This window comes from Hippichthys cyanospilos, chromosome 1 (assembly GCF_059441005.1).
Source record: "Hippichthys cyanospilos isolate Australia breed blue-spotted pipefish chromosome 1, RoL_Hcya_1.0, whole genome shotgun sequence".
NCBI lineage: Eukaryota > Metazoa > Chordata > Actinopteri > Syngnathiformes > Syngnathidae > Hippichthys > Hippichthys cyanospilos.
The window spans coordinates 3,501,543-3,524,720 of NC_142369.1; the positions used below are offsets into that span (position 1 = coordinate 3,501,543).

A 23,178-nucleotide genomic window follows, 5' to 3' on the forward strand; every position below is an offset into this window, starting at 1 on the left:
TACCGCAATTTGACAAATTAAATCCAGTGGTTGTCCGCAGTCCAACCCCACGAGCACACTGCCGGAATACATTTTAGCGAGAAATGAGATACCATGGCCAAAGTAGCAGATGGTCGCGTTTAAGCGGTGCCTAATTACCATGAAGGGACATAGTCACCCCCCGTCGTGCGTCCTTTAGTTGGGACGCACCTGAAAAGAACCCGGTGCGGAATCTGCATTTTTGGGCGAATTCCCCCCCCGCGGCGTGGTCGTGTAGCGCAAAGTCCGAGCACCGGGAGGTGAGACGGGCGGGGATGATCATGTCAGGCCCTGACAGCTTGAGAGCTTCCAAGCAGATGCCGCACGCTCGCCGTCCCACCTGGCCCTGTCACACCGCGCCGTCCAAATTAGACAGGCCGCGTCTCCGCTGCCGCTGACCTTTTGAGGAAATGATTCAGTCTGGCAGATGCGGCAAAAGTCTTCTTTCCGGACGGCCACTGTAAAGCCATCTAATACGCCTCATTTTGGCTAGCCTGAAATTCTATTCCCACTGGGGCATGGGGGGGCTCTCAAATCTCCTGGGTTTGTTTTTCTATTCCGTCACCAATTGAATCGTGGCAGAAACAACGATATAAAAAAAAAAAAAAGCAAAGTAATGGAAATCTGCGCCCGGACTTTTCTCCCCCGCTCGCCGGTGCGATATTGCGGTCGGCACCGGCGCGCTAATAGCATGATAGAAATCTATACGAGAGATCCCTGGCTCCATTGTGGTGTGCCTTCTTTCATACGCTTCCTTCATTTATTTCTTTATCGCTCCTCGGAGACCTGATTTGCCTGCCCGGGCTTCCGACGTCTTGTCTTTTCTATCGGCTTCTTTTTTTTCGCTCTCTCTCTCTCTCTCTCTCTCAATTTCACCTTTTTAGCGGGCGGGCGATAGGGCAGCATTATTATGTTGCCGCTTTGCGTGGGGCTATCTCTCGCGTGCTCTACTCTCGGAATGAAACAAGTCGTCGAGTCATTCCAGCACCTCGGTTAAAAAAAATAAATAATAAAGCTTGACGTATTTTTTTTTTCTGCCTCGGATACTAATTTATTTAGTGTAGCCTGAGGTTGTCAGGATGAAGTCAAACCAAGCGCTGACTTCTTTCAAGCGTTCATGCTAACAGACCGGTAATGCAGGCCAACTTCAAAATAACCCTTTTCCCCAAAATAACAAATCAATTTCCTCTTTTATTTTGAAGCGCATCCAACTTGATCCTCTTGATTCAGCACTGACGTCAACAACTCAACGCTCTCCTGAAATCAGCTTCAATGACAAATGATGCTAATTAAGCTTGCGTGAAAAGTCGCAACTACGCTCACATTGTATTGTATTGTTGCCTATGATTAGCAGCAGCTCCAACGTTAGCGGCAAGCAGTACTGTTAGCAATAAGCAGCCCTAAATGCTATTAACGATGTTAGCAGCCAGCAGCACTCAACTGCCACATATAGGCTAGCGAGAGCCATCGGATTACTTTTTCAAGGCAGTTGATGACTCAGTCGGTACAGTTGCCGTTCCTACTGATCATTTTTTAACAAACCAGGTGTACTTATATGTGCCGTTCTAGTCAGCAAAAATTGCTACCGTGGTTTTGATTTCACTTGGTTTCCTCAACCCAATAGGCAAAAAATTTGCTGGCAATCTCACTAATGTTTCTAAAAGGTAAAATAGTTTGTAGTACAAGTTGCTAGCAATGGATGGATGGATGGATGTATAGATAGATAGATAGATAGATAGATAGATAGATAGATAGATAGATAAACAACTAGCAAGCTAGCTAGATAGCTACGAAGCTTGCTAGATAGCTACAAAGCTAGCTCGCTAGAACATAGATAGATAGATAGATAGATAGACAACTAGCAAGCTAGCTAGATAGCTACGAAGCTTGCTAGATAGCTACAAAGCTAGCTCACTAGAACATAGATAGATATATAGATAGATAGATAGATAACTAGCAAGGTAGATAAATACACAACTAGCAAGCTAGCTAGATAGCTACAAAGCTAGCTCACTAGAACATAAAATAGATAGATAGATAACTAGCAAGGTAGATAAATACACAACTAGCAAGCTAGCTAGATAGCTACAAAGCTAGCTCGCTAGAACATAAAATATATAGAAAAAATAGATAGAGAGAGAGAGAGAGAGAGAGAGAGAGAGAGAGAGAGAGATAGATACGGTATGAAATTTTGACTTAACAAGTTCGGACCATCCAAAAACAAACTATGCAATTGACTGACGGTGAGACAGACGGCAAGGCCCATCGGGATGCGCTCCACTGAGGCGCCGAGATCCGAGAAGTTTTCGGATCAACAAGCTAATTTTCGGCTTATTATTTTAAATAACACTCTTACAAAGAAAGTGCAACTTACAGACACTTGTGGGCCAGATTTCACAGAGAGACAGAACAACGTGCGTTATGACAGTGGCACCCTTTTTGATCACTACAAAATGTAATATCAGCAGCGGCCAGAGGTGGCGCCAAAAAAACAAAACAAAGATCAGGCCAAGCAAAATCTCCCTTTCATTCGTAGTGTCAACGTTTTTGCCTTGAAGCGCAACCTGAACTTAAGAAAAGGAGGAAGAAAAGGAGTTGTTTGGTTAATAAGTAATGAAGTAACGGAGTCCATATATCTCCCAGTCTGACTTGCGATCCATATTTTACCATGAGCTTGCATCCCTGTCGAAAAGGCATCTCCTTTTATGTCGCCTATTATTAGCGTATTTGCCACGGAGAAATTAGCAGAGCCGATCAGCAAGGGAGCTCAGATCTCATTCAGTTCAATCATTTATTTAATTAGTTCTCCCCGCTTAATTGCCGCGCGTGCGCTGACGGCGATGAAGACACCGCGTTTGTTTTCGTGCGCGCCTTCTTCTTCTTCGCTTACTCGCCTTTTTTTTTTTTTGGTTTCGTTTTCTCCGAGCTCGTCACCTCTCGGCCACCCCGCCTTTTCGTCAGGCAGATGCTCTCCTCCGTCTCTATCTTTCATTACATCTTGCGGCGAGGCCCCGCTTTCATCCCAGATGTATTTTTCCATCTAACTCTATTTCACTGATGGATTTACTTCCCCTCCTGCCGCATTTTCCTAAAGGACCATTCAGCCCACCCATCTCTCTTAGCCTCGGCCTCACCCGCTTTCTTCCCTTTCAACAGTCCTCCCTTTCACTCTAATCTTTCCCATGGGGATTTGTTTAGAGTCAATCTCAGATCTTCCCCTTCATTCCAAATTCCTCTGCGCCGTCCTCTAAAGTCTCATTCCGGTGCTAAAATCCGCCTCTGTCCGTACATTCAAACTATCGGCATCTCCCTCATTCATTTTTTAGACGCTCTTGGTGGCCATATTTCTATTCGTCCCGTCAAAGCCCTCTACGCTAAAATGACGTCGCCGACGGACGTCCGTTTTGTTGCCAGACCGACGGATGAAAAACGCAGGAATCTAAAATGTCGGGATAGCAATTTTCATCCGCCGTCGCAATCGTTGGAACAGACTTAACGTCGTATGGCCGCCGCGGTCCTTCAATTCAACTGACTTGGATATAGCAAAAATAAATACAAATAGTGGTGAATGACAAAGTTTGGTATTGTTGGGGGTACAAAGGGCTTTAAATACAAAGAAATTTACCATCCGTTATCCTCACAAAAGTCACGGGGAAAACAGACCAAAAACCATTCCTGCTCACAAGTATGCCAATTTAGAGCACAGATCTTGAACTACAGTCCTCGAGGACCGGTATCCTGCAGGTTTTTGAAACTTTCTCAAACACACCTGATTCAAATAATTAGGATCATTTTCAAGCTCCCGCAGAGCCTGCTAATAAGCTAATCATTTGAATCAGGTGTTTAAGGGGGGAAAATACATCCAGGATACCGGTTGTCAAGGACTGGATTTCGACACCTATGATATTGAGCGTCTAATTTATACCTATCAGGCATGTTTATGTAATGGGGGAGGAACCTCAAGTTCACAGAAAAAAAACCCGCTGGCACGGTGAGAACTTCTCTCTACACAGAAAAAAACGAGTATGAAGCGGCTCCACATCCATCGCACTGTGTGCAAAGGTACTAACCAGTCTGCCACTATGCCACCCCAAAGAAATAATTTCTGGAATGAATAAAATAAGCAAACATGACTGCGGGAACCTGGTTGCGTTCTCTATATCTCTTATATAAACAATATTCTTTGCCACCTCCTTTTCTTCCAAATCACAAAACCTCAATCAACCTTCCATCCATTGTCACTTTTGTTGACACCGAGTATCGCGTCACAGAGAAACTTTCATACTACATCACCGTGTCGTTTGGTCTCTCGTAATACTGTACGCAAAACGATAACAAACGGGAATGCCTCACATTTGTTTTGCTCGTTTTCACAAAATTCGCTTAAAGACTCAAAACGTATCAATGGAAACTCCACTATTGTCTCCTTAAGACCTGAGGGACACCTCGTTTAGCCAATGGATTAGTGTCCCTAAAAATGGTCGCGCCGATGATCAAATAGGTAAACAAATAGTCCAACTGACCTGTAGATGAGAGTTTCATCCGCCGTGCAGTTATACTGTATCTGGTACATCCACACAACGTAAGCTTCGGACAAACGTCCCAAACCCCACCGGACCTGAGCCGACGTGGACGTTATTCCTTGTACGCCAACCGTCCTCCTGTCCTCTTCGTCCCCCTCGTCATCCTCCGGTTCCCCGTCGTCCGGCGCCCTGCCACTGTCGCCCTCTTCTTCTTCGCCGGTATCTTTTTTCCCATCCCCCACGTCGCTCCCGCGGCCCGCGCCGTTGTTCATCCCCCCGTTTTTCCCGGTGCTGATATCCGAAGATCCCGGATCCGTTCGTAAAATCCCGTTGGTTACATTCCTGTTGCTCTTATTGTTGACGTTGGTACTTCCACCTGCTCCGCCCCGGTGCGGAAGAGGGATTATTTTCAAGTCAACGGTGGCAGTCGCTTCGCCGGCCGCGTTTATTGCGATGCAGGTGTACGGCCCGTCATCACGGGCCACCGTCACCAAGATATCCAAAGTTCCGTTGTTGAAAGAGCTGGTCCGCGACGAGTTTGCGATAATGCGATCGTCCGGCGACACCCAGTGCACCACCGGCTCCGGGTCTCCGATGGCGCGGCACTTGAGCGTGGCTCTCTGGCCTTCCAGCACCCACAGCTTGTGAGTGTGGCGGGTGATGAGGGGGGGCTCGCATGTAAACTCCTCCTCCGGAATCGACCAGAAATACCTGAGAGGAAAAGTGAGCCGCTGAGATATCGATCGTATCGGTATTTGTGTTTGTCTGAGCTGTAATTTCTCACAAGGGTAGTTATCAGTTACTACGGTACAGTAAAAGATAACACCAACAGATGCTCATTTTCCTCCTCAATACTTTGCTGGCACCGCATCATTTTAATGAGACGCTTAGGCTGGAAAAGGATTGGAAGATAAATGCAGGGACGATGCCAAGTGGCAATGTAATGACTTTTACGGTGTTGCATATCCATGAATTATGGTGCAGCCACTGTAGCGCTATTAGCGGCGCATTATCCCTCAATTCAGCTCAGTTCTGAAGACCTACAAGTTTGTGCTTCAGTTCTAATTGTCCAATTAAGGAAGCATAAGAATAGCGGCTGCGCAAGTGCCTAGATACTCAAACGCGGGATTTATTCCAAGTAAAAGGACTGCTTTGCTGGGGAAAAGATGCTAATCTCCAAGTCTAAATGCACTGTCAATAGAAGGGAGGTGGAGAGTACCTTCCGGCCAGGTGGATGGGAGTGGCGCAGGTCTCCATGTCATCGCTGCGGATAAGTCGGCGAAGCCACAGTAGTTCGCAGTTGCAATGCAGCGGATTCCCCCCGAAATTCAGGCTGATGACTGCGTTGTAAGGGGTGGGGCTTATTGCACCTGTCTGGGATCTGCCAGGGTTACAGAAATAGGTGATTAGTGCCGTTCAGAACGTAAGAGAATTCAAGAACTTCCTGACGTACAGATAAACACTTTATGGGTTTAGAGCACAGGTGTCGAACTCCGGGCCTCGAGGGCCGATATCCTACATGTTTTCGAACCTTTTCCCTCAAAAACACCTGATTCAAATGATTGGGATCATTTTGAAGCTCCTGCAGAGCTTGCTAATGAGCTAATCATTTGAATCAGGTGTGTTGGGGAAAGAAAACCGGAAAACATGCAGGATGCCGGCCCTCGAGGACTGGAGTTCGACACCTATGGTTTAGAGGGTTCCACTAGGGTCTTCCTAAGTATCACCAGGGTAATATGGTCTTAATGGGTACGTAACTGGAACCGTTACGTGTGTTGTCGGCAGCCACCGTTGACTGAGCAGTTGCTTTTCACTACTGTAGTCAATTCAATATTTTTAATGCTGGAAAGAGTGAAAAATGAGTTACAGGCTGGCCTGAGTATTTACGGCGACAAGGATTTCCAAGGCCGATGAAGTATATCGAGTAGCATGAAGCTAGCCGAGCTCAAATAAAAATCTGATTTTGGCTCCATCCTCATGTAGTGTGACTTAAAACTGACAGTGCTTCTTTTGTTCGTCATACGACTTGTTTCTCATTCATCTCATTTGGACTTTTTTTCCCTGCTGACATATGTAATCAGTCTTATTTGAATCGACTACCTTCGCCGGGTATGAATGCAATCTGGTGAGCCGGGTTCTTGCGCTCTGGTGTTTGAGGAACACCTGGCACCAGGAACTCTTCGACTTGGTCTGAAAGCCACTAGTGTAGTTGAAAGCCGCCCATATAATTCACACAAAGGAACAGGAGCGGCATAGAGAAGCAGTCTTGTTTATTTGGATGTGTTATTTTTAGATTTTTTAATCATTCCGCACCAGTCTTTGCTTTGCACTTACTCATCAGCAACTTGTCTGCCAGAAAGAATGCAATCCTTCTCAAATTGCTTCAAAACCTCAGTCACGCTGAGTTCATTGAGTCTGCCACAGCCGCTATTTGCTTGACAGTTGGAGCTCAGTAGTTGTTTTCCTTGTTGTCGATATTTTCAAGATGGTAAAGTGTCGCCTGTCTATAAATGCGATCTGGACTTGTAAGGGCCTCGCTTAGTCACGCCGAAGCCACTCACGCCTCCGCAACGCACGATCTGGAACAAGCCCATGCCTCAGTCATGTATGTGAAATGGAACGGGGGCAGCAGATTTTGCTAATCCCTCACTTGAACAGCTGGCTCACATGTCTTATCTGCGGTGCAACAATGGTAAATAACCTCACAATTAACCGTAGGACAATATTTGGTCGAATTTGGTCAATATTTGAGCAGCATGAAGGTAATAATTTTATGCGGCACAACCTGGCGAAAAGAGGGTCCGGCGGCAGAGTCCTCAGCCGGTTGGAGGTCATATCCAGCCGGGCAAGCTTATACAACTCTCCAAAGACTCCCTCCGCGATGTGGTCTATGAGGTTGTGGTCCAGGTTCAGCGTGTGGAGACTGGCCATGTTCTGAATGGACTCCCAGGGTACCCTGTCGAAATCAAACAGAGGATTTTTGAGTGCCAGAGAAGCAGTTTTTTCTGTAATTTTCTTCACAGCGGGGAGAAGGGATTTGCAACTTAGATGGCCGCGGCATATCTGAAGCTCACAAGTTGGGGCGATTGTAATTCAAGGTACAGCTCTACTTTAGTTTCCTGACTTACTTTCGAAGGTTGTTGTACGACATGTCGAGATCCTCTAACGTTAGCAAGAAGTCGTCGAATGCCTGAACTGAGACTTTGACCAACTGATTGTTATTGACAATCAGATGTTGGAGATTGACCAACCCCGCCAGGTCCCTGGGGCCCACCGTTGTTAAACGATTACCTGAAAAGACAAGAATAAAATCATGCGACGGTTGCAGTCTTCGGTTCGTGCCCGCGAGAGGTTCTGATTCTATTTACCGTCGAGATGTAGGGATCGTAGACTCTCCAGGTCCGCGAAGGCCATCGGTCGAATCAGATGGATGGTATTTCTCGACAGGGTCAAGTCAACCAGTCCAGTCATGTTGACGAAGTCGCTCCCTCCAACTTCGGTGATGAAGTTGTCGGCCAGCCGCAGCTCGACGGTACGCCGGTCAACGTGCGGCGGCACAAAGAGGAGACCCTTGTCGGCGCACAGCGTGCTGAGCGATTCGGAGAGGTTCCGACACACGCAGTGGAAAGGGCAGGCCGACACCACGCCCCACGTCTCCCCCGCGGCGATCAGAGAGGGCAGCAAGCAGCATGTGACCAGAGTCAACCATTGGAGAGCCGGGAACTGGACGCCGCTGGGAAGAGTTCTTCTCGAGGCTCCCAAGCAGGCGCAAGGGATGACACGGGATGAGGAGGGCCCGGGCGAGACGAGATGGCGGCCGTTGGGAAGTGAGAGGACGGATGGAGGGAGGGTGGAATGTTTTGGCCGGCGATCCTGGCGGGGAGGTGTGGGTGGCAGGTGTTTCTGTCTCCTGAGCCTTAGGGTTAGGGGGGCAGGCATGGTAGAAAGCCAGGCTATCCACAGACCTAACGAAAGAGAAAATAAGAAGGTTTGTGGTATTCGGAGTTGTTGCGCTTGGCCTGTAGCATTCAGAACCATCCGCGTTGTCGCCATGCGAACGTGTCGGCATTTTAAAGCGGGCCCTTTTACTTTTCCGCCAATATAGCCTTGAAATACCACCCCACGAGGCTGAACACAGCCAGTCCCCATGGTAACGGTTACCTAGAAACCTGCAAGAGAGGATTAGTCGTTTTATCATGGGACACTTTCTTAAGGCTGCGGGTCAGGGAATTAAATCGGGTCAGCAGCCTTATCTGCCTCAATTGTACAACGAGACTCGTGTCCTAATAACAAAGTACATTTCAATGAGTTCTCTTGACACTTGATATGACAGCTTATGGTCTGACAAGGTGTAGGGATGAGTCACTGAAGCTGATTGTCATGCATATGGGTTTCCGTAGCAACATGGATCCGAGGGGGACAGCGACTGTCGCTAACAGGCAGAAGCATTGTGAATTCGCACGTCACTTGATGTCACTTTTAGACTTGAGACTGCAGCTCTCATGCAGGCATTGATGCTGTCGATGACCTCGCACATGATAATGCCGCCGCATATGTTGTGGCACATCTGCCCCGCGGGGCAGAGGTCTTGGCTTTGGTTTCGGCCTTCCTGTGTGGAGTTTGCGTGTACTTTCTGCAGGGTTTTCGACGAATACTCCGGTTTCTCCCTCAAACCCCAAAACATGCGTGGACATTCTAAACTCTGTCTTAGGTGCCGTGATCAGTGTGATTGGTCGTTCATCTTTGTGTGCCCCGAGATTGGTTGGCTTACCACGCAAAGAAAGCTAGGATAGGCTCCAGCACGGCCGCAACCCTCATGGCTAAGATAATGGATGATTTCTCTGACGTACAGTATTTTCTCGACTTGGTCTCGACCTCCCAAAGTGTTGATCACGGCTCGGTGTCGACCTCTAAAAGTCTTTGTTTTCCTACTGGTTGGTCTGGCCTAGACTACAACAGGATCCACCAACAGATTCATCAAGACTTTAGCTTATTCTGTGTGGCGTCTAAAGGCCGCGTAGATAATTCATTTCTTTGATTCGTCAAACTTTCAAAGATACGACGAAAGTGCCTCTCTCCAATTTTGGAGTGTAGTTTGTATTAAAGGATTTACGATTACAGTCAAGGTACATTTTACACAGGAAATTTGACTGTCACCACTAAAGAAAGACAAGATTAAAGATGCCTCAGTAGTGTCAATTACAGACAGGATGGAGGAGCTGAACATGAAAACTATTTATGTCGCGAAAGGCACTTTTGTTTGATATGTTGCCAATCTTATTAGAATGTACAATCTGGAAGAAAAATCACTCATTTGATTCAATGCAGATAAAAAGCAGAATGACTAAAAGATGTACAGTATAGTCAAGACCAAACCGACCGAGACCGAGGCGATGAGACTAGAGCGACCAAGGCAGGACCAAGACTTTTGGAGGTCGAAACCGAGACAAGACTAAGACATTTGGAGGCTGAGATACGAGTTGAGCGCGTCTGAGACCAAGAACAATCTTGCAATGCCTGCAATTTTGAGAATGCAACCCTTAATGTGGTCTCAAGTCTGCACGAGACCAAGAACAATCTTGAGAAATAATGCCTTTGATTTTGAGAAAGAAACCCTTAAAACATAATCAAAGGGCCGCTCTCTAGACCGAGAACCATCTCGATGATTTGATTTTGAGACCAAGGCCCTTAACTCCTCCCCCCAGACCAAGAACGATCTTGAAAAAATACTGCTTTGTTTTCTAGACTGAGACCCTTAAAGTGTTCTCCAGACCCCTCTCAAGATTTGTTCTCGTTCTCCTTCATCCGAATAATAGAATTGTGACGCAAGTTTATCTACTATCCATTTACCCCTTTCGCTCTACCTCAGATCAAATCGCGTTTCCGCTCTTAGGAACTGAATTGTACTTTTTTCGTCTGCGTCAAAAGTACTTGCAATAACTTGATAGTAGCTTGGGGGACTGAAATCGACTCCCGTCCCATCACTCTTTGTCATCTACTCTAGCGCGTAGAAGTGCTGCTCCTCGTGTTTTCCATCTTGCTCACTTGGCTCCATGGCGAACCCATTGTGCCTCTAGCGCTGCTGTAACTTTCGACAATTTCCTTGTCTTATTCCCACAATCTGTTCCCCGCCGTCTCGTCTGCCCTTGAGGCAACCCGAGGAAGGCGGCGTTATCAGTCACAGGCCCGCCTCGCCACGTCCTCCCGTCGCTCGCTAATCTGTACCGCCGACATTCGGTCTCTCGCACCTTCGCCCTATTCGACCGTCTTCCACCGACGTCTCCTCGCGAGCCTTCTATTTGGACGCCGGCAGCCTTTGTACGCCCACGGCGCTCCGGGACGCCATGTCAGGCACACAATGATCGATGTGACCTTCCGGGAGGCGCTTGTCCCATTCATTTGCACTGCTATTGTTGGCCACGTCCGCTTGTATGTCCTCCCTAGCAACCTCCACTCATCACTCCGCTAATTGATTTTCTGATGTGCTTGACCACTGGAGGGTCGTGCGTTTGCTCCCTGGGCCATACCCGTCTTAACCCGCTTATTTATACCGCCGCGGGCGCATCCGAAGGACCGATACGACAGTGCTTCTCAAGCTGTACAGCCTGTGAAATATTTTTAATCCGAGTTATGTCCTTGGGTCACTTTGACCCGGGGTGCAGTCATCCAAACTTTTCAGAAATTGCTGTACATTGTTTTAATCAGTGATTCGTGTTCATTTCTCAAAAACAGCAATAATATCTTCGGGTCAATATGACCCGGAGGTGTGTGTATTTATCCAAAAGTGTCAAAAACTTTTCTTCATTGTAAACCCACTCACAAACTAACAGGGGCAATACTTAGTTTATACACGTCTGTTACGTTTGTTTCTCTGAAATAGTAATAACATCTTTGGTCAATTTGACCCGGGGTCATGTGTAATTATCCAGAAATTCTGAAAACTTTTTATTTTTTTGCTGTAATCCTGCCAACTAATAAATCTTGCGATTCTTTTGATTCCCCTCAGAAACAGCAAAAATATTCTTGGGTCATTTTGACCCGCACTTTGCTTATTTATCAAAAAAAGATGCAAGAATTGAAGCGCCTTCAAAAATGCATAGGAATGTCATTTTAAATTGTTAAATTAATTTACTCTTACTTTGAAAATCTAAAAACATTCGATTTGCTTGTATTGGCAAAAAAAAAAAAAGGAATTGATTCCTCTCGGTTACCAAAATAGTCAATTCTTTAGGTTACTTAAATGATCCACGACTTTAGTATTTGATTTAGTATTTTGGTGCGAGGATTTTTAAAACCCATATTTTGGGGGGTGGGAAATGACCTAGGAATGAATGTCTTGATTCTTAAGGGATCGCATCGAACTAGCTAAAGTTCTTGGCTTTGATTTTTCTCATGAAAGCATATCGGTGCAAAAACTGATTCCGAGCCGTGCAATTATAAGGTGCTCCGGACTGGAGTTGAAAGTCTAGCGCCCGTTGTTTTCACTTTACGCTTTAGGACCTCATTTCCTTTCGGCCTCAGTCGGCAATCCCCCACCGAGGCCTGTGAATGTCAAGGCCTCATTAAACGCCAACTCCAATTTATAACCTTAAAACGCATTTGTGTACGTATTTCTATTCGCATGTTTTCCCTCATCGAGTCTTCCTTCGGCGGAGGGACGGCGGCCTTCCTAAATGCCAGCACTCTCTAATGGACTCAAATCGGGCTAGCGCCGCGGTATCGATAAACTCCAAGGCTCGGCATTAGCGCCCGCAAACCACTTATCGTAATCCGCGGATCTGATGGCGGCGAAAGGGCGCCCGGATGAAGGAGCCACGCCACGCGTGCGCAAGCGCGCCAAAGGCTGCCAAAAAGAGGAATGATTTCAATCGCACAATGCCCTGGATATTAATTGTGCGCTTGCATGCACCACAACAATCTCCCACACAGACGTAATTCTAGTGAGGCCGGCAGATACTCGTTCTTTCGCTCTTTCTCCGGGCGAGGAGGAACACAACGCCCACGTAGCCTCTTGTTGTGCCACTCATCTTTTTGATACCGCCGCCTCTTGGGCGAATTTGGGTCCCCTTCTAGTCGGCTGCTATAGATACGGACTTTCCCTCAAGTCATTCAATCCCAAAGACGGATTTATGCAATATTACAGAGCATTCGATCCCAGGTACTTACTTGAAGTATTTTTACATAGTAGGGTAAAGGAGTGTCTAGAAGGAGCTGTCACCGAATGAGTTCAAAACTATTCTAATTTCAATAAATAAAGAAATGGCATAAAAAAAGAATGGGATAGAGGCATTTAAAGTTCAATACGATCAATAGAAAAAAAATAGTATTCATTCTTTATTTTGATTATATAAACATTTAGTAGTGGCTTCTATTCTATGGCAGCTATATATATATATATATATATATATATATATATATATATATATATATATATATATATATATATATATATATATATATATAATGTGTGTGTATATATATATATATATGTGTATATATATATATATATATATATATATATATACACACAGACATATATATATATATATATATATATACACACACACACATATATATATATATATATATATATATATATATATATATATATATATATAATACTTAATTTATTTTAAAAAATTGATTCTGCCGGTGTTTAATTATATTGTTAAAAATGTCACTTTTAACCCTATATTAAAAAATTCTTTTTAGCCGACAGTACAGAGAATGCACGGACTAAAGTTTATTTATGATTCAGTATCTTGCCATAATGTCAGACAGATAACATAAGTGAATATAATTAAATTTTCTTCTCAGATTAAGAGTAAATGATTCAAACATGAAGCGGCGCGTGAACCTCTGCCCATTTTGATCAGTTAATTATGGAAATCATGTGCCTAATTCCGATTTAACCACGTGCTTAATTTAATCGACGACAGCCCTAATATATATGCATATGTATGCCGATATGTAAATGCACGTGCATGCGGTAATACATAGTCATTAAATCTGCGGTCATTGGAATTAAAAACGATATTAAGTCAAATAATTCAATTCGGTTTTCTGATACATAACAAAACGGTGTGAAAAATCTCCCGTCCGAATATTTAAAGGGGTCAAAAGGGGGATTCCTTTCACCGCTTGAGGAGTCAGCCGCTATCAATGGCCGTCATTAAGCAGATGGGCAGAGAAATATGTAAAGCCGATAAACAGGTGAAGCCCGCCATCCATCACTGTCGCGGCCGGAGGAAGCAGAAGCGCGCCGGCGATTTGATTAGGGAGATGCCGCGCCGCGCCGGGAACGACTTTGTGGGCGGGGCCCGGAGACGTTGTCGAGGAGGTATCGCCGCACGCAGGTGAATGTCTGATTACAGCGGCGGACATTAATGAATGCCCGTCCGCAAAACAAGACAAGAGAAAAGCCAGCGGGTCTTGCCTTTGTTTATATGCTTGGCGAAAAAGCAATTAAGCGCAATTTCATCGGGAGAACATTGCATCATAGGCAATTTCCCCACGCCGTGACAAAATGGCCACCGTTCTGTTTATTCTTTGTTTTGTGTGTGTGTTTAACTGCACCTGGATGTCGGGGATAGCAAGGCACCGCTGTCTGCTAGAAGTGCTTTCAAGTGCCGCTTTTTTAAGCGCAGGTCGTCTTTTTTTTTTTTTATTGCTGACATAAGTGCGCAGGGCAATATTACATGGCGTTTAATCGTAACTGTCCGATGAGAGGTCGCGTGATATTGCGAAGCGACCGTCGGCCGTCAACTGCTGAGTCACGACTTGTGGACAAGTACATCATAAGCGGGGAAAAAAAAAAGTCTTGCTTATCCTTTTGGTATGTTATGTTTGGAAGGGACCGCAATAATGCCCCTGGGTCACTTTGACCCGGGTGTTTTTAAGCACTCACACATGTCCGAAATGTGTGGAACCGAAATGTTTTTGTTTTATTTTTTTTATGCCTGGGTTTTTGGTTTATTTCTCAGGAAAAGCACTAATACTCATGTGTTATGTGTATTTCTTCATAATGGTAATCGCGTCCCGGGTCAATTTGACCCGGTGTCATGTGTATTCATCGCAGGGTTTCAGAAAACTTTTTTTACATGTGTAATTCGGGTAATTTGTGTAATTACGAACAAATCTTTAGATTTCTTTTTTTCCATTTCAGAGAGAATAATAATGTCCCTGGGTCACTTTGACCCGGGTGTTTTTAATCACTCAAACATGACTCAAAATCACTCAAAATCCAACTTTTTATTTTTTTTTGCCTGGGTTTTTGGTTTATGTCTCAGGAAAAGCACTAATACTCATGTGTTATGTGTATTTCTTCATAATGGTAATCACGTCCCGGGTCAATTTGACCCGGGGTCATGTGTAATCATCGCAGGGTTTCAGAAAACTTTTTTTACATGTGTAATTCGGGTAATTTGTGTAATTACGAACAAATCTTTAGACTTATTTTTTTCCATTTCAGAGAGAACAATAATGTCCCTGGGTCACTTTGACCCGGGCGTAGTTAATCACTCAAATGTGTCATAAATGTGTGGAACCAAACTCCAACATTTTGTTTTATTAATTTTTTGCTTTTGCCAGTGTTTTTTTTTAAATTTCTCAATAATAATAATAATAATAATAATCATAATAATAATAATTTTGCCAGTGTTTTTTTTTATTTCTCAATAATAATAATAATAAAATAGCAATAATATTCATGTGTTATGTTTATTTCTGGTAATAGTAATAACCTCCAGGGTCAAAAAACATATATATATATATATATATATATATATATATATATATATATATATTTATTTTTTTTTTGTACATTTTTAGATTACTGGTTACGAAAAGCAGACGCTTGTAAATAATCATCACAATAATCGGTCAAGTTTCGGAGGACTCATTGCACCAGATTTTAGATCCCGAAATGCCAATCGTCAAAAAATAGTCGATTAGCCGTTGCCCCTGTGCGTTTTGCGTCCGATTTTTGCGAGTGACCTTGTGGTCGTCTCCCTCCGTACGTAAAGTTTGATTCGCTTCCTCTTGGAAAGCGCGCGCGGCTCACGGGGGATTCCGCTTTGCGCGCTGACGATAAACCGAAGTGGCAAACAACAGAGGTGACAGTGATTTTCTTTGGCACTCCGTTGGCTCACACACAACTTTACATGATCCGGAATGAAAAGCTCCCGTTTTCTTGTATGCCCTCTACGCACACTCCATCAGTGTGAGGCTCAGTGCGCGCACGCGTGTGTGTGCGCAGGTTAGCCGAAAAGACAAAGCTCCGCCCCCCGCTCCCCCTTTGCCGTGCGTCACTGTCAGCGAGTGACTGCAAAGTAGCATGTCAGTGTTATCTGTCAGCAAAGCCACGGTGTAAACATCTGGAGGACCCAAAGGCGGCCAAGCGGCAAAACCGTGGGCACCATCAAGCCCAAATACTCCGGTGCGCAAATGTTCAATTGGCATGCCGTCATTTTTCAGAGCCGCTCCGTACTGCGGAGCTTTTTACCCGCCGGCGCGTTCGATTGGGTCGCACACTTGCGTGGTTGGGGGTAGGGGTTAATAAAAGCCTGTCATTTACCGACTTTTTTTTTTTATGTGCATGCCTATGGAAGCGTGCGGTGCTTCTTTAGTGACAGGGTGCAAGAAAAGAATATTATTTGCTAATCTGTTCCCTTATTTTACTATGCGTTCCCTCAATTTACTAATCTGTAGCCTTGGTTTACTAATTTATAATCTCAGTTTACGAATTTGTTCCCCTAATTTACCAATCAGTTCCCTCAGTTTATTAATCCGTTTCCTCAGTTTACTCATTCCTTCCCTCAATTTACTAATCTGTAACCTCAATTTACTAATCTGTTCCCTTATTTTACAAAGCCTTTGCCTCCGTTTACTAATCTGTTTCCTCAGTTTACTAATTTGTAATCTCAGTTTACTAATTTGTTCCCCTATTTTACCAATCAGTTCCCTCAGTTTATTAATCCGTTTCCTCAGTTTACTCATTCCTTCCCTCAATTTACTAGTCTGTAACCTCAATTTACTAATCTGTTCCCTTATTTTACGAAGTCGTTCCCTCCGTTTATTAATCTGTTTCCTCAGTTTACTAATTTGTAATCTCAGTTTACTAATTTGTTCCCCTATTTTACCAATCAGTTCCCTCAGTTTATTAATCCGTTTCCTCAGTTTACTCATTCCTTCCCTCAATTTACTAGTCTGTAACCTCAATTTACTAATCTGTTCCCTTATTTTACGAAGTCGTTCCCTCCGTTTATTAATCTGTTTCCTCAGTTTACTAATTTGTAATCTCAGTTTACTAATTTGTTCCCCTATTTTACCAATCAGTTCCCTCAGTTTATTAATCCGTTTCCTCAGTTTACTCATTCCTTCCCTCAATTTACTAGTCTGTAACCTCAATTTACTAATCTGTTCCCTTATTTTACGAAGTCGTTCCCTCCGTTTATTAATCTGTTTCCTCAGTTTACTAATTTGTAATCTCAGTTTACTAATTTGTTCCCCTATTTTACCAATCAGTTCCCTCAGTTTATTAATCCGTTTCCTCAGTTTACTCATTCCTTCCCTCAATTTACTAGTCTGTAACCTCAATTTACTAATCTGTTCCCTTATTTTACGAAGCCGTTCCCTCCGTTTACTAATCTGTTTCCTCAGTTTACTAATTCCGTCCCTCTTACTCAACTGTAATGTCGGTTTACTCTTCTTTTCCCTTAGTTGACCAATCCGTTCCCTCAATTCACTAATCCGTTTCCTCAGTTTACTAATCTGTAACCTCAGTTCCCTAACTTGTTCCCCTATTTTACCAATCCGTTCCCTCAGTTTACTAATCCGTTTCCTCAGTTTACAAATTCCTTCCCTCAGTTTACTAAACTGTAACCTCAGTTCACCCATCTTTTCCCTCAGTTTACCAATCCGTTCCCTCAGTTAACTAATCCGTTCCCTCAGTTTACTAATCTGTTCCCTTACTGTACTAATCCATCCCCTGGGTTTACTAATCCGTTTTCTCATTTTACTATTGAGTTCCCTTATTTGACTAACCCGTTCCCTCAGTTTACTAATCCCTTTCTTCACTCAGTTTATGAATATGTACCCTCAGTTTACTAATTCTTTCCCTCAGTTTACTAGTCTCCTTCAATTTTTGAATCTGTACCCCCAATTTACTAATCTGTAATTTGTACCCTCAATTTACTAACCTCTTCCCTCGATTTACTAACCTATTCTCTCAGTATACTAATCTGTTCCCTCGGTTTTTTAATCTGTTCCCTCAATTTATTAATCTGTACCAGTTTATAGGTTAGGGTTAGGGGGTTATTTTTTTATATTTTATATTTATATATATATATATATATATATATATATATATATATATATATATATATATATATATATATATAATTTTTTTTTTTAAGAAGCAAGCAGACTGAACCAACGTCCGAGTCCATCCTTGTTCACATACAGGAATATTACTAAAAACCGAGAGGATCATATAAAAGTTCTGATATCGCCATCCGATTCAATTAAGTGTGCACCTGCGAGAGAACAAGGAAAGCTATTCCATTTGACTCGTTTATTAATCGCCGTCTTTTGGCATAAAAATGAGAACTTTTTTTTTTCCCTTCTCTGACCTCAATCCTGTTTTGCACATTCCATATTAGAACAGCACGAAATACCTCCCCTCCCCCGGCCCCCCTCCACCCCATGGAAATGAGCGAATCCTTCAAACAGCAATTCATTAGTTTTTCCACGCGGCACACTCCAGTCTTGGGAAATAATTATTCCGATCCATTGGAGTGTTCCGCACGCCGTTCCACACGGGCGCACTGAATGTTGCAGACGCACCACAACGGGGACGCGCTTGCGCCGACGCTCATAAATTCACATTTGCATGACACGTGCTGCCCGTGGAACTGACCTGCCGCTGTGACGCCATTTTTTTTTTAAACGCTTTTTCTTTTTTTTATACATCTATTGATTTTTTTTCTTTCTGTCCAAAACCATTCTATGTTGCGCGCACGTAGATTTGCTCCGAGCCGGAAATCGAGCTAATCCAGCGCAATTCTCGAGCCCGCTCGCGCTCAATCGGGCCCCCCCCCGCCCCCGCGGGGCCAATTTTATGGGCCCTGATTTGCTGACAGCACAACTTGTTTGCAGATTGACAAAAGTAAATCTGAGCCTGATTGTGTGTGTTTGTATGTGTGTGTGTGTGTGTGTGTGGAATGGCTTCCGGGCTTTGTGAGAGGGCGAATTTGAAGAAAGTGAATGATTATCCAATCATCACTCAGCTTCCAGCACTGTCGCTCGATGACATGTCAAGCAGGCCTGTTGATCACGCTGACGGATGTATTGACCGATGCTACACGCGCACACACACACACACTGAGTAAATCCCACTTATGTGTTCCTCCCGTGGCAAGATGGACCACGTAAGATTAGATTTCAATTTGACTCCGTTTACAATAAGCAACATTTTGTCCCCCCCCAAAAATTACAAACAATAAAGAAAAACAATTTGTGTATTTTAAACAACTATATAGCTTCCTTACCGTAATACCCCAAGTATAAAATGCACTTTGTTTTCCCAAAAAATGAATGCCAAATGTATTTGGCCATCTTATAAACGGTGTATATATATTTTTTGTTTGTTTTCTGGACACTATTTGAGGAAAATTGATCCGTCAGCCACATAAACTGAGTTTTGAAAGACAGACATTGTTACACCCGCCAAAATGTGACTTATAATAATTACCGTAACGGGAAAAGCTAGAAGGCAGACCTCAATTGGCTGTTAGCAGCCAGTGCCTCTTGCAGCTAACAGCAGCTTGTGTTCGCTGAGGTTGTTTCGGCATCATTTTCAATAAAAGAAACGAGCAGACTGAACCAACGTCCGAGTCCTTCCGTGTTCACACACAAAAGTATTACTAAAACAGGTAGGATCATGTAAAAGTTAAGATTCAATGAATGAACGGAGTACTAAAGTAATCAATTACTCAGGGTAATCAGGTACTAAAGTAATTGATTAATCAAGTCCGATATTAATTGATAACTTTAATACCCGTAGTAGTAAAGTCAATGACGAAAGTCATTGCTAAATACTTTAAGGTAATCTGAAGTAGTCTAAATCTAAGGTTGTTTATTACTTTATGTATTAAAGTAATCAATTAGTCTAGAGCAGTAAGTGGTTATCTTTGTCAGCCGAAATTCTGGTGATTAATTTGATAATCACTTTAAAGTCAGAAATTTTCGATTAATTTTATGTTTGGCGACTAATCGCTGCGCCTCTTCGGAATATTAGCTTTTTTTTTCTAGTTTTTACGGAAGAAATTTCATTTCAAAAGATGTGACATGAATGTCTAGGTTTTTTCTTTTATTTGCCCTCCTGAAACCGATTTTTTAGTCAGAGAAATATCTAAAAATAAAAACTGTATTTACGTATAGCGTATTTTTCATGCGATTTAAAAAAATGTCCCTCCCGTCACTGGCCATATAACGGCGCCGCGTCACTCAGCGCCCACCGTCGCCCGCTAGCCCGCCCGTCGCCCGCTTTCCTCAATGGCTCTCTGCCTCCGTCTGTCACCCACGGTTGCCGTGGTTACGCTCTCTCCCGCTCACCGGGCGCCCGTTGCGCCTCAACAGACTGTTAACGTTTTAATTACTCAACCGCTCGACCCCGCCGCCGCCGTAAAACAAACGGGCCCTTTCCTGTTAGCTTAGCGCCGCCTTCGCTGACGAATAAATCGCATAACCCGATGGCCGCGGTTACATTTTCCGTCGGCGCTCCCGGCTGGCGTTTCCTCCCCCTGCGTCGGCCTCGCCGATCTGCTCGTTTTGACAGCAAGCGTCCCCATCTGCCGGCGTCTCGGAATGGCAGACGCCCTCGCCAACGCTGACGGGATAATTGAGGGAATGACAAATGCCGACGCCGCCGTATGACGCTCGGCGCAAATGTAGCGACGGCGGCGGGATGGCGAAGACAATTAGCCCTCGCCGTGCATTCAAATGTTTTTGACCGCCTCGCCAAGGATCTCGCGCGCAAACGAACGGCTTCGGTTCCCTTGCTGCCTCTTCATAAATAGATTTCTCACTCGTTTCGCCGTGGAAACCGTAACATAACTTGACTATCAAGGAATAATTCCGTCAAATTCAAACCAATTCATTTTTCTTGATTGCTGCTATGCCCGACATAGCCAGCAGATGGCAGTATAAGAAAGACATGTGTCAATTTCCTTGCTATGTCTCAGCTCCTCCCTTTTCATCGGTACAGCACTAATATTAATCATAGTTTGCAGACGATAACAAGTATATGACTGAGTGTCCTTTGATATCCTGATAACATTTTTTTCGAATGAAACCCAAGTCCCGAGCGACGTGATTTTTGAGGATCTACCCTATTTGATTGCTCCTTGCAGAGGATAAAGAATATATGACTGAGTACTGTTTATTGCCTGAAGCGTTGTCCCGATCACTTTTTTTTTCGAATGAGTCCACGTCACCCGATCCAGGGGACCTGCTCATATCGAGACCCTCTTCATGACCTTAGCAAATTGATTGTTCTTTGCAGAGGATAAGGAATATATGATCCAATTTGATTCATTGCCTGAAGCGATATACTGATACCAATTTTTTCGGACGTTCTTAAGGATCTGCCCAAATCAAGATCCCATTCGATATTCGATAGAATTCCTTTGTTTTCGCCGGGAGGCAGATGACCCCAGCTCATATCGTGAGCTTTTTGGGGTCACGTATGATAAATGGATCTCAGTGGGGCAAACCATTGTTCAGTCAGAAGCAGGGCTAAACAATTCATCAAATTCAAATCGACTTTGCAAAATGCAGTAGAATGCAATTTGCAAAGGCTACTATTTGGGAACGGTACTTTATAGAATAACATTTTTTTTTTATTTCAATGAATTATTTATCTATTCGTTTATTTACACACAAATACTTGTTTGAGGTTTTGTGAAGTAATTAGTAGAGGTGCAACGATTGATCAACATCCAATCGATAATCAAATTTATCACTAATTATTTTTGATAATTGAGTTCTTTTTAAAGACACAAATTTCCCCAAATTCTCATAATTTATTCCAAACTTGTGGTCAGATTTTCTGAAATATTTGTAGTCAGAGGTGCATCGATAAATCGGCATCTCGTGGATAGTCGGATTCATCATTCATTATTTCTGCTAGTCCTTTTATTGTCTAAAGACCTAAAATTGTCTAAACTATCAGAATTTATACACCGAAATGTTTTTTTGTTCAAATGTTGTGAAACAATTATAGAGATGCAACAATTAATCGGCATTTAACCGAAAAACAGATTCAATTTTTCTTGATAGTCGATTTATCGTCTAAACACCTAAAACTTTCCAAATCATTAGGATTCAAATTTTGTGAAATGACTATAGTTAGAGATGCAACGATTAATCGGCATCTAATCGATAATCGGATTTGTCAGTAATCATGTTTGCTAGTCGTTTTATCGTCTAAAGACCTAAAATTGTCCAAACTATCAAAATTTCTTACACACAAATGTTTGTTGGTTCAAATTTAGTGAAATAATTATAGTTTGAGATCCAACGATGAATCGGCATTTAACCGAAAAACAGATTCATCCCTAATTATTTTTGATAGTTGATTTATGGTTTAAAGACCTAAGATTAATCGGCATCTAATCGATAATCGGATTTGTCAGTAATTACTTATGATCGTCGATTTATCGTTTAAACGCCTAAAAATGTCCAAACCTTCAGAATTTCAGTTTCTCGTGAATATTCTTTGCTTTATTTAGTCCCTCTGTGAAAACAATGCTTTTCATTTCAATAAATTATTTATCAGCATCTGCTTTTACAGAATCAATTATTTAGCCTATGTTCTATGAGGCCAGTAATTGAAAAAAATGATGTCATGTTTTTAATTGTAGTGAATGCAAAAAAAAAAAAAAAAACGTTTGGAGGAGAAGTAGATGAAGAATATTATTTCATATGAATGATTTTTTTTTTTTTTGCTCTCAAATAACTCTGATTGTAAAACAAAAGAAGTATAAAAACGGGATTGCGATTTTATTCTAAAAAGGACCGCGAAATCCATAACTGCTGTATTAAACGGAACAAAAATGGTTTGTCTCATTTTTCAATCGTTCGTCCCTATTGAGGATCTCGGCCAGATAACGGCGGCCATCTTTGGTTCATCTTCCTCTAATGTCGCTCATCACAAAATGTCTGCAAATGAATCACAGTTATTCCACTCCTATCAATGAATCCCTCATCACTTTTTTTTTCTGACCTCCTCGCCCTCATCATGTTGCGCCGAGCTTCTCCCTTTTCATTCTCTCCGCATTATCTCCTCTCTTCACTTTCTCTTTGGCTCTCCCCATGTCTGGCGGCCCTCTTATCCCGCCGTACATCCGCTCAGTCACTTTCCCGTGTCAGCAGGCCAAATAAGCGCAAGTGTGCGCGCGCGCGCCCGCTTATGCGAAACCCCCTCCGAGGTTGGCGCCCGGAGCCCCAAATCCCCGCGTGGCGACACCCAAACGACACGCCATGCGAGATTACGTTCCAGCTAGCGATACAGCATCTGGCGCGCGCGCGCGCAACGGAGGTGAGGGATGTCCTCCTGGGAATAAAGCATGAAAAA

The 23,178-nt window shown here is 43.4% G+C and overlaps 2 protein-coding genes across 3 annotated transcripts in view; one reads left to right on the forward strand and one right to left on the reverse strand.

Moving 5' to 3' along the window:
• Positions 1 to 23,178, forward strand: part of LOC148428631 (pyruvate carboxylase, mitochondrial-like) — a 210,648-nt gene that overhangs the window by 127,583 nt on the left and 59,887 nt on the right. The window lies entirely within an intron of this gene.
• The window catches only part of LOC148428632 (leucine-rich repeat and fibronectin type-III domain-containing protein 4), a 46,299-nt gene that overhangs the window by 16,838 nt on the left and 6,283 nt on the right, over positions 1 to 23,178 (reverse strand). The window contains exons 3-7 of one of the 2 annotated variants that reach the window (XM_088425867.1): positions 7,910 to 8,506; positions 7,670 to 7,832; positions 7,327 to 7,497; positions 5,761 to 5,922; positions 4,542 to 5,252 (exon numbers count right to left, since the gene is read on the reverse strand). In XM_088425867.1, the coding sequence (XP_088281993.1) occupies positions 4,542 to 5,252; positions 5,761 to 5,922; positions 7,327 to 7,497; positions 7,670 to 7,832; positions 7,910 to 8,480 (1,778 nt within the window). In that variant the 5' untranslated portion in view covers positions 8,481 to 8,506. Of the gene's footprint in view, positions 1 to 4,541; positions 5,253 to 5,760; positions 5,923 to 7,326; positions 7,498 to 7,669; positions 7,833 to 7,909; positions 9,165 to 23,178 lie in introns of those variants that run through there. The other variant, XM_088425858.1, reaches the window with a different exon arrangement.